Source organism: Pyricularia pennisetigena, chromosome 5, assembly GCF_004337985.1.
Source record: "Pyricularia pennisetigena strain Br36 chromosome 5, whole genome shotgun sequence".
Lineage (NCBI taxonomy): Eukaryota > Fungi > Ascomycota > Sordariomycetes > Magnaporthales > Pyriculariaceae > Pyricularia > Pyricularia pennisetigena.
Genome location: NC_043743.1, coordinates 797,721 through 808,701, shown reverse-complemented (window position 1 = coordinate 808,701; position 10,981 = coordinate 797,721). Strand labels below are relative to the sequence as shown.

At 52.9% G+C, this 10,981-nt stretch overlaps 4 protein-coding genes across 4 annotated transcripts; 2 read left to right on the top strand and 2 right to left on the bottom strand.

The window, feature by feature from the left end:
- Positions 1-1,670: 1,670 nt before the first annotated feature.
- PpBr36_08200 (uncharacterized protein) lies at positions 1,671-3,208 on the top strand (the record flags this gene model as incomplete). Its single annotated transcript, XM_029895332.1, has 2 exons — positions 1,671-2,255; positions 2,369-3,208. The coding sequence occupies 2 exons, from the start codon at positions 1,671-1,673 to the stop codon at positions 3,206-3,208; spliced, it is 1,425 nt and encodes a 474-aa protein (XP_029746656.1).
- Positions 3,209-3,778: 570 nt separating this feature from the next.
- PpBr36_08199 (uncharacterized protein) lies at positions 3,779-5,758 on the bottom strand (the record flags this gene model as incomplete). Its single annotated transcript, XM_029895331.1, has 3 exons — positions 3,779-3,971; positions 4,055-4,956; positions 5,021-5,758. The coding sequence occupies 3 exons, from the start codon at positions 5,756-5,758 to the stop codon at positions 3,779-3,781; spliced, it is 1,833 nt and encodes a 610-aa protein (XP_029746721.1).
- Positions 5,759-7,565: 1,807 nt separating this feature from the next.
- Positions 7,566-8,640, top strand: PpBr36_08198 (uncharacterized protein; the record flags this gene model as incomplete). Its single annotated transcript, XM_029895330.1, has 3 exons — positions 7,566-7,959; positions 8,026-8,477; positions 8,542-8,640. 3 exons carry the CDS (start codon positions 7,566-7,568, stop codon positions 8,638-8,640), a joined length of 945 nt encoding a protein of 314 aa, XP_029746720.1.
- Positions 8,641-9,132: 492 nt separating this feature from the next.
- PpBr36_08197 (uncharacterized protein) lies at positions 9,133-10,498 on the bottom strand (the record flags this gene model as incomplete). Its single annotated transcript, XM_029895329.1, has 2 exons — positions 9,133-9,306; positions 9,413-10,498. 2 exons carry the CDS (start codon positions 10,496-10,498, stop codon positions 9,133-9,135), a joined length of 1,260 nt encoding a protein of 419 aa, XP_029746725.1.
- Positions 10,499-10,981: the final 483 nt, after the last annotated feature.

The window sequence follows — 10,981 nt, the reverse complement described above, 5'->3', positions numbered from 1 at the left end:
GAAAAGCGAAAGAGTGAATGGGAGCAGCACAGCGATGTAGTCGAAATCTTATGCGATGAAGAGCAAATATCAGAGATGTGCGATAATTATATCTCTCAGTGCTCTCAAGTGCCAAAATATTTTGCGGCAACACCATATATCATATTCAGCTCAGGGGAGGCAGCTTCAAACCCACACAGTCGAATGTTTCTGTAACGATAGTTTTTCATCCAAAGCAATGCCATGCTGGCTTCGAAACAATAACGCTTTTGAAAGATTTCGGATTCGATACCGCCGAGAACACTTTGGTGGTGACGATGCTCTTTGGCAGAATTCCTTCTTCCTAGGGAATATATTGAGCTGATACAGACGTTTGTTGTGTCCTTTTGATGCTACTTTAGCTTCAGAAAACGGCCAGATTTTCGAGATCCAATTGCAAGAAATTGTGTATCCAAGCCAAACAATCATGCGACGATCGAATGTGCATCCTTCAAATTGATACATGCAGACGCAGCCTGACACTCTCTTGCGTCTGCATATGGCGGAAGAACTCAAGTCTGGGCCTGGCATGAACACGAGATTGGTCTTACAGTAAAGCTGGACGCTATTTAGGTAGGGTTGTGCACCAACGATCTGCATGCACGGCGCCACGTTCTAGTCTTTGTCACTCACCTTTGGCGCGCAGCTCCACCCACGCAGACCCCGGTCGCGCGCGCCAGCCCATGACCTCATCTCATACCTGACAAGTTTTGAAACCTTGCGGATGCAGCCGTCGTCTTGACGTCCTTCGTTCGTTCGTTTGAGGGCTGACTGCCCGACCGTTTGGAACACGAAAGTGAGGTATACGATTCCTTGGGGAGGATGTTTTACTTCAAGCGATAGCTAAGGTAGGCACCTATTCTTCAAAACCCCTGTCTAATTGTTTCTTTTGTATGAGTTCATGCATACGTACCTACCTACTCACTCTGTATCTACAAGTCGACCTGACAAAGTGCGCAATTAATACCTGTAGGTACTGCTCTAGAGTCCAGGCCTTGATTTGCTTCTTGGTAGGTAAGCTGAAGCGTTTCCCTCTTGTCGATGTGCGTTGACAAGGCCGGTCCCTGAGCGCCCCACCTCCCTTCCTCTACCAAAACCAGGGCCCCCGAAACACGGCGCGTGGGCAACGTGCAGAATCGTGAGGGGGTTGGCCAATTATCTATTACCTGGTACCTCAACCACTTGTGTCTGACTACTCTGTACATTCACTCTTATTCGTACCTGCTTGCAATTACCGCTGCCCGGATTGGGTTTCCAATTCTTTCCCCATCCACTTGTTCCTCCATGCAACCTAACGTTACAATCTACCCCATCGCCTTCCCCCCTTTTAAAGCTTCAGTTCACCAAAGAGTGGATTTGGTCTCCATTGTCTCCAGTGTTTTAGTTTAATTCTTCTGGGCTCTCTTTACTCTCGTTAAGTCACTTCCCTCACTCACTTACCCACTCGCTTTGCTTGCCTCGTTTTTGCGGTGCTGTCCTGTATATTCTCTTCTGTCAACGCCAGGATAGCTTAGGCGTAAACATAAACATCTTCTTGCAGTGCCATCTCTGCTCTCAACCACATCCCCTTCGCGCTTTCGGGACGAGCGCACCCATAATCTCGCGATTGGTCGTGCCGCGAAGTACTGAGCGAACGAGCAAGCAAGCAAGCCATGGCTTCGCCTGCCGACACGAAGCCTGTGGCGGCGGCTGCGGACGACACGCTTACGAAGGCAAACGGAGACGTTACAGTTCAACCCACAGCAGAAGCTAACAACAAGGGGACGGACGGAGTCACTGAAGTCGCCACCGGCCCGCAGAATAACCCGACAGAATCGCTGGCGGCCCCTCCAGCTCAGCCAGTCAAGGCGGAAATCGGGGACGGGAACGAGCCCAAGTCGGAGGAGTCGGCGGCACTACTAAAACCATCCACCGCCGACAATGAAAGCCAGAAGACACCACCCCCACAGCTGGCACCGATAGTGACGTCGGCATTCACGACTGAGCCTGCCCATGTCCATCCGCCCGCGAAGACAGCAACGACCGCTGGTCAGGGTATCGACGACGTCAACCCCCGTGACTTTGCCGGTGAGGTGCAGAGCAATAATGACCTACCATCGGCCGCGACGCTGCGCAAGATCGAGAACTATGTCGTCCTCGACCGCCATGGAAAGTCTCACACCTTCCGGAGTCTATACAGCGGGCGCAACGTTGCCCGGCGGGTGCTCGTCATCTTTGTCCGACACTTCTTCTGTGGTGTAAGTGGTGATTGGAAGCCTGTTTTGGCCTTCTCTTCATACCTGGCTTACCTTGGATTGACCCCAACTACTCCCGTACATCTTGAGGCATAGCTAACGCCCGGCCAAAATAGAACTGCCAAGAATACCTCCGTACTCTCTCAGCCTCTATCACCCCAGAGGCCCTGCTTGACCTGCCGATCCCAACCTTCATCGCTGTGATAGGCTGCGGTGACCCGTCCTTGATTGACATGTACGTGAGTGAGACGGGCTGCCGCTTCCCCGTCTACTCGGATCCGACCCGGCGCCTGTATGACGAGCTTGGTATGGTGCGCACCCTTGCCCTCGGCGCTCGTCCGGCCTACCAGCGCAAGTCCATGATCAGCAGCGTCTTTAGCAGCGTCGTCCAGGGCCTCAAGCAGATTCCGAGCGGAAAAGCTACCAAGGCGGGAGACCAGCGCCAGATCGGCGGCGAATTTCTTTTCGAGCCCTTCAACGTCATGACCCCCGCCGATGACATTGAGAAGCGCCTCGGCGAGCACAGGGACTACAGGGCCAGCATGGCAGCGGCCAAGATATCGTCCGAAGACGCCGCGGCCGGGGAAGGAACTGGGGTGGCCGGCGGCCACAGCCCACCCAAGAATGACGAGGAGATCAAGGCCGCCCTGAGCCGCAGCGGCAGCATCGCGCCGCCTGAGGCGCAGATTCAGCAGGAAGACGAGGCCGAAGAGCCTGGCGAAGAGAAGCATGTAACTTGGGCGCACCGCATGCGCACGACGCGCGACCACGCCGAGATACCCGAGCTCATGGAGGTTCTGGGCCTCAGCGGTCAAGGCCAGCCCATCAAGGACAAGAAGCGGTGGTCCAGGGCGCTGGAGACCCGCAAAGGCACCGGCGCGAGCCTGGCAAGCCAGATGAGCGCGCTGTCTGTCTCGAGGAGCGGGTCCAAGGCGCAATCGCCTGAGCGGTCATGACGATTTTCTTGTCTATCTATTCTGCTATTTGCTTGCATATCTACTCAGGCCTTGTTTTTCCTCTTTTATCTTCTTATGAAAAGATACACAACAGACATGCATGGATTGTTCGCTGTGGCTTCTTTTTTTCAGCATGGCGCTTTGTTTTGAAGACCTCGTGATACATATACCCCTGATAAGATGTAGTCAAGGTTGATGCTTGTTGGCTTTTTTTATTTATTTTTTTCCTTCTTACTGCTTTTTCCTTTTTGGTCACTTGAAAAGTTTCGCAAGCCAGTTTAGCATGCATATACGCTCCTGAGCAATAATGAACTTTCAAATAAGAACATTAATATAAATTTTGGGCGGGCGTTTGGAAGAAGCGTTTTTTGGTATTTCTTTTTATTATTCTCTTATTACACGGTCGATACCCACGCGATTATGCGTTGGCTAACTTGCCCCCTTTTGACTGTTCAATGCTGACCGTTGCGTCCACTGCGTACCGCGTGTCTATTGCTGTTGAAATGGTAATTAAAACTGTTGTGGGCAATTGTCTACTGCATATCTCACTGGTTCCCCACACGCCACAGCCTAGTTGGCAATCTTCTGAACCTGAGCGCCAGGCGAGCTGAGCTTCAGGAGCTTGTCGAACAGCGGCGTTCCGAGACCGGTAACGGGGTCCCAGCCTTCAGTGGCGTTCCACGACGCAAAGGGCACCTTGGGAGCGGGAAGGCCGCTGTAGATGGACTTTCCGGTGCAGCCACGAGATCCACCAACGGTGATGCTGAGGTAATAAACTCCATGTCAGCAAAGGTCCCCTGGGGCTGGAGTGATTCGTTCCAGAATGTGGAATTTGATGCAACTTACTCAGTGAGGCCCTTGAGACCGACTTCGTACAGCCAAGGGTTGATCCAGCCCATGGGAGGCTTGCCGGCAGCGAGCCTTGCGTCGTTCAGCAGCGAGAAGATGGCGGCGACGGCCGGGCTGGAAGCGCTTGTGCCGGCGACCAAGACGTCTTTCCCAGAGTCGAAAACGTGGTACGAGTACGCCTGTCCCGCAATGTCCGGGTAGGCCCTTCCAGCGGGGTTGTACAGGCCCTTCCAGCGGTCGCCCAGGATGCCGAGGTACTTCTCGACGGCCGACTTTTGCCACTCGGGCTGGGGCCAGATGTCGGAGAAGCCGCCACCGGCGAGAGCAGCGCCGGTCTCGGGGGCGACGTACCTGGTGCCGCCAACAGCAGTGACGTACGGGCAAGCTGCCGGGAAGGCCGGGTCGAAGCGAGTGGTGTTCTTTCCGTCGTTTGACTGGCAGGCAGATCCAGGGCCCTCATCCCCGGACGAGAAGAAGATGGAAACACCACGGGCACCGAGCTCGCCAAACATGTTGCAAACCTTGATGGCAAACTCGCGAGGAACGGATTGCTCGTTCTCGCCGTACGATGTGGTCAGGGTCTGAGGAAGCTCATCATCCGGAAGGTTCTTCATGTACTCTAGGAAGTCCAGGTAAGGCTCGTTGGAGCTATCGTTGGCTTTGGGCTGGTCCAAATCAGGGACCAAAGGTCCGCGACCGCCCGTGGAATAATACACGACATTGGTATTGTACGAAAGTGCAACACCATATTGCATGTCCAGGTTTGCCTCTACGGAATCAGAGGTCGAGCTTTGGTCGTTGAGACCGCCGTTGATGGACACAACGGAGAAGTTAGACCCCAAGGTGTAAGGAGCATAGACCTCCTGGAACTTCTCAAGCTCCGAGTATCGAGCATATTCCTAGATGATTTCTTGTGTCAATAAACGGTTTCTTGTTTATCAAGTCTCGTTGGGCTTATCTCACCTCAAGGTAGCCAGCAATTCCGAAACGCGACTTCGGGCTGCCGGCCGACTTGTAGTCGCCAATCTGGTACAGAGCACGCAGGCACTCGGGAGTGATGGTCTTGTTGCATGCGGCAACGTCTAGCTGGCCCGTCGGGACCTCGGCAGCTTGAATGCTACCCTTGGCGTCCTCGACCGACTTGACGATGCTCCTCTTGGGCTTTATCTCACCAAACCTGATGATGGGGGCGACCATGGTAATGTGGTCACGGACGTTGTCGGGCACAGAGTACTCAAGAGCGCGGATCTTCTTGAGGTCGCTGTTGACATGGCCGTACACACCAAAGTCGGCCTTGAGCAGAGCGCTGGCGTTGCGCACCGAGGTGACAATGTTGATCCAGTCGCTGTCCTCGTGGATTGCCTGAGACGGGATACCGGCATTCTCAAGCCACTGCATCACGGTCGAGGTCGATTCCGGGTCGGGCTTCATCAGCTCGCGAACCTCCTCGCGCTTGAGGTGCTGGCCATAGCGCGCGCTGTTCGGCGACGAGACGGCGTACATCTCGCGCTCAAAGAGAGCAAGGTTGGGCTGGCGCAGAGCGACCTTGAGACGGATCTTCTGATCCGGGTCGGCATCTTGGATCTTCTCCCAGCCCTTGGGGACGGCAGGGAGGGACTCGACGACCACGTTGCTAGCGGCAGAGGCCGACAGTGGGAGCACTGTGGCAAGCGCAGCGTAGGCAACGACTTTTTGAAGCATGGCTGCGGCTTGCGTGGGTCAATGCCTGGATGTCAAGCTGCTAGTTGTGGCTATGAATGAATGAAAGCCGAACCCAAGCAGCACAAGTATGGTGGGAAAGGTAAACCACCACGAGAAAACGCCTGGCCGAGTTGGTTGGGATGAACAACAGTGACAAAAAGGTAAAAGAAGAGACGGGAGGTGCGTCAAATATAGATATCTCATCTACCGGCCGATAACGAAACCCCCGTCCCACCGAGCTCCTTACTGGATTGCCCGAATGAATCAACAAAGTGGAATGACGACTGTGATAGAGCTCGGGATGCGAGCATGGCCCACTTGGCGTCATTACATTGTGCAAAGTACCCCAAACGGGTATGAAATCCCGCACCCTCCTACCTCGAAGGGTAAAGTACGCAACGAAGGAGGGGTCGGCCCACGGGGAAACGGATACGGTTCGGTCGGTTCCATGTTTGTGCGGTCGGCACCGGTTAATCAGAAAGGGCCGAGGAACATGATTTCCGACAGATCGATTTTGATTTCACCAAATACAAGTTGTTGTGTGAATTATGGTGAGGTCTGCAGCGCAGGATAGATACCTTTGGATACCCATGTTGGAGAGGGTGGATGAGAGTAATAACTCCAATTTGGATTCTGGCACGGTTGCATTGGTTGCAGGGCAGGGGATCGCTGCCAAGGACGCAGGCCAAGGTCCGATCGTGAAGCCAAGAAATGCTTGTTCAGGGCGATAAAGCTTGTCTCTTCATGACCTGCGAAGCTTTGCTTTCTTGATTTCTCAGTTCCTCCCTTTTCTCTGCCTCGATTCGAATTGATCCTTTCGAAAAAAGGAGAAACATGATAGCAGCAGGTGATAAGAGAGAATGCCTCTGGAGATCAAAACGATGGTACATCCTGGTGCATGTGGAACTCGTTCACAGTCAGACGAGCACATAGCACGTACGTACGCAGTACAGGACAGGCAACAATCAGCAGGAAAAAGGGATGGCACCACTCAGGAGCGGAAGGGAACCAGGGGGGAAACCGGAAAGATTGGCAAGCTTTCGCGGCGAAAGCGACCGCATCCACCCGCCCACCGCCCCTCAACTTAATTAACAAGCTCATCACCTCCCTAATTAGGAAGCTGCATGAGTGGTAAACTGACAGAACTCTCGGGGAAATCGGCTTATTGGGCTGTAATGGGGATAAAAGTACGAACCTGTCGCAATTGGGAATGCCATGAAGAGGTTGCTAATAAACCTTATTTTGTAGTTAGCTTTCTTCAACCTACTTCGAGGCTTTATTCGCTCTTTGCGTATACTCAAAGTCTGCACGCGTCAGCAATGTGAGTACTGAATCCGACAATGAGGGACTTGTTTCGTTTGCGTCGTGACTTCCTTAAGAAGACGCCAAAGTTGTAAAAATGTTTCCTTTTCTTATAGCATGATTCAGCCGTGGCTTCCTTTTTTGCCATAGCTGCTTTTTTTTTTTTTTCTTCTTCTTCTTCTTCTTCTTCTTCTTCTTCTTCTTCTTCTTCTTCTTCTTCTTCTTCTTCTTCTCTCTCTTGCGCCTCAGAGCAGAGCAAAATGGCTGCCAAGGAGCTATTGTTTACCCGTGTATCCTCGTGATCATCCTTCGTATGGCTCCTAGGCCGGTAAAGTACAATAGTTATCGACCAAAATCAAGCAGGCAGATCGTTGAATTTTTCCGTTGGCGAGAGTCACTTTATTGTATTCCTTTGTCCATAACCTAACCGTGGGTTTTGGAACATTTGTTTGCCTTTGACTTTCAATCACTCGAATCTATCTTGGCAGCAGCCACGACAACTGCAATGGATGATCGTGTCCACATGGTTGACAAGCGCGCTGCAAGGCAGACAACCCATGGCGATTCAAAGGCCTTCAAATCCAGCATTAGTAGCAACATTGTTTCTGAAATATATGCGCCGCAGACAAGTCTCCGGGAGCGGCTTGCTCGTTTCAATAATAAGCAAAAGAAGGACTCAAACAAGGCTATTGAGACGATCTCCCATGACAGCGACCCCACTGCGGCCTTCTTTAATCGTCTTAAACGGCCTGTTCCCGTACACAGGGATGGGTCATCTCGACAGCCAAAGAGGGTCAGGCGACCATACGACCAAGATACCAGCAGCTCGCCAATCTTTGTTGCAAGCGAGGCCGTACAGCATGATCAAAAAATGAGGCCAGTGGCTGTGGCAATTGAAGGTACCGAAGATCTGTCGGTACTGGTTAGCGAGTGCCACTGACAACAATTGCATATCATCCCTCCAGCGACATACGCTGGGAAAGCAGATGAGCTTGACCGGGTCACCAATGGGAAGCTCGATCAAGCCCGAGATCGTCTTAAAACGCAGATCGAGGATCTAAAGCAGCAGGAAGACCATTTTGTGGGCGAGCTCAAAGCTCGGCAGCAGCTGGTTGCAATGCCTCTTTACGACCTCAAGTTTGTATCCGACTCCCGCAAGGAACGGAACCTCGGCCGGATCGTGGCCGATTTCTGGGCCGAAAAGGAGATTGTAGAGAAGGCGGTTTCAGGCCTTTGGGAGGAGTGGGACAATCTCAACGTTCAGATCAGGCAACTCTGCGATCGCATCGTCGCAAGTGACGACAATTCCCAGGATGAAGATATGGACAGCAAGATCCAGGGGGTGCTAGAAGTTGCCGACAAAGAGTTGGAAGACCTCGGTGCCGAGGTGAGCAAGGCATTAGAAAAGGCTGAAAAGGTTTGTACCGCGAGCAGGCTTGCTCCGTGCAGTTTGGAATTACGATGCTGACATGTCCAGACAGGACGCTGAAAAACAAAGACAGAAGTTGAGGCATTTGTGGATTGAAGAGAAGGCAAGGGAGTATGACAACGCTCACAGCAGAAAGCTCAGGTTCCGCTAGTGTGCTCTAAAGACTGGATTCCGAATGCGAGATGCTGGTAACTAAACAACAGACTGTTCAACTTTGTTTGAAGGATCGGTTGAAGAGTTGATACTCGATTGATCAAAGTATAAGGGCGATCCTGGAGCAACACTACAGTCAAGATCATTGCTTTGCTGATAACATTTGAAAGATCATTTGACCCATTTAGCTTCACCTCAGATTTGCTATGAATCATTTACTCTAGACCAGGATTATTATTTACGTTTAACTTCCCTATAAGCATCCGACCTGTGCCGACATGTCTAGACAAACGTAAGTGAAATCTTGTGCTGTTTTGAGCGATGTTGAATACCGCTCATGCCCTAAACTCCGTTTCCCTTTATGATAACGCCAAATAGAACCCTCATGATCCCGACGCCGGATATTTTTTTGGTTTAAAAAAAAAAAGGTCGTCAATTCTTCATGAGACAGACAAGGAAAAAAAAAAGAGGGGAAAGCAGTATGTCCGCTTTACTGCTCCTCTGGCACGACAACTCCCCATTCGTGCTGCTCATTGCCGTACATGATGTCCTTAAGCCACTGCTTCAGCTTCAGGGTGTACTTGCCACCCTGGCCGTCTTCACCCATGGGGATCGTGACCTCCTTACCGCGGTGGTGGATCAAAGAGATGGGGCAGACAAAGTACTGTTGTTTGGTGGTGTAAAGTTAGTGATGGTTTGGGCCAGATGACTGGTTGTAAAGAGTGGACCAGGCGGAGAAAGCAAGAACAAGGTGGTATCCCTAGACTTACAGCAGTTCCAGATGCAAACGACTCGACGATGCGACCCTCGGCGTAGGCCTCAAAGACCTCATCGATGGTGTAGCGGCGCTCGGCGACATCCAACTCCTCTGCGAGCCTCGACCTCGCCAGCTCCAGGACGCTCATGCGGGTGACGCCGCCGAGGATGACCCTGTCATCGAGCGGGGCGGTGACGATCTCGAGGCGGCCCGTCTGCTTGTTCTTCATGACGACAAAGAAGTTGCTCGCGCCGGCCTCGGTGCAGTAACCCTCGGGCCCGTACAGCCACAGGATCTGGTGGAAACCCCTGGACCTGGCCTCTCTGGTTGCCAGGAGGGAGGGGCCGTAGTTGGCGCCGACCTTTGCGTAGCCGAAGCCGCCGACCCAGGCGCGCACCATGTCCTCAGGCGACGTGTGCAGGCGCATGCCGCCGGCGGGCGAGTCCATGGTGGGGAAGTAGGAGGCCGTGATGAAGAGCATGGCCTGGTTGGGGGCCTGCACGCCCAGCTGGGCCTGGGTGCCGATCATGGTGGGACGGAGGTACAGGAGGGTGCCGGGCCTCTCGCGCGGCAGCCACTTGGGTCCGTCAACGGCCATGAGGGCGATGAGGAGGCGCTCGAGGGCCTCGGGCGGAAACGAAGGGAGGGCAATGCGCACCGACGACATGAGCATGCGGTTGGCGTTGCGGTCTGGACGGAAGAGGCGCAGCTTGCCGTCGTAGCCGCGGTACGCCTTGAGGCCCTCGAAGCACTCGGTGGCGTAGTGGAGGACCGAGGCCGTGGGCATCAGGCTGAGGGGTCCATAGGGCTGGATCTTCGGGGCGGACCAGCCCGTGGCTGCGTGCCACGTCGCCGTCACCATATGGTCGGTGCAGACGGTCTCGGAGCCGGCGGCGGCCGTGTCGTAATCCGGCAGGGTTCTTGGGCTGGTGGTGAGGTTGTAGATGAGCTTGGATGCGTCGAGCTCCTGGTACTCGGAGGCCTGTGACGTCTTGTGAACGATGGCAGCGGCGGTCAGGTTGGTGTCTGGCCCGCCCTTGTTGAGGCTCGGCTCAGGTGTGCCGGGGGTGACCGGTGTGATAGCGGCCGGAGGAGCCATTGCTGTTGTGCTGATTTGGTTGTCTGTCTTTCTACCGGAGAAAAAGAGAAAGTTGAAGTGGTTTGCGATGTTTTGCCCAGGTAGCTAGGCAAGCAGCAAGGTGTCGTAATATGTATCACAAGCCAACTAAACTATATGACTCAGAAAGATGAAGATGGAGGAGGAGATGGCGGTGGAGATGCACAGCCGAATTGCTCTTTGTGGAATTTAGGTATGGGATTGTTATTGGAGATCTTAACAATGCAAATGAAAAGAGGCTTGCTTTTGAAACAATATAGATCTTGTTCCAACACGCGTCGCAGGGTGCAAGAAAAAGATGCTTCAAAATTATTTATAATTTTGTCGTCTGAAGTGAAAGATAAGAAACAAGAAAATCAAAATCTAGGGGAAAGAAGATTAAAAAGACGCGAGCAACTTCTTAAGAAAACCACTTGTCTTAGACACCCCACGTACGGTCCAAGCAAGTTCCAAAAAAAAAGTCAG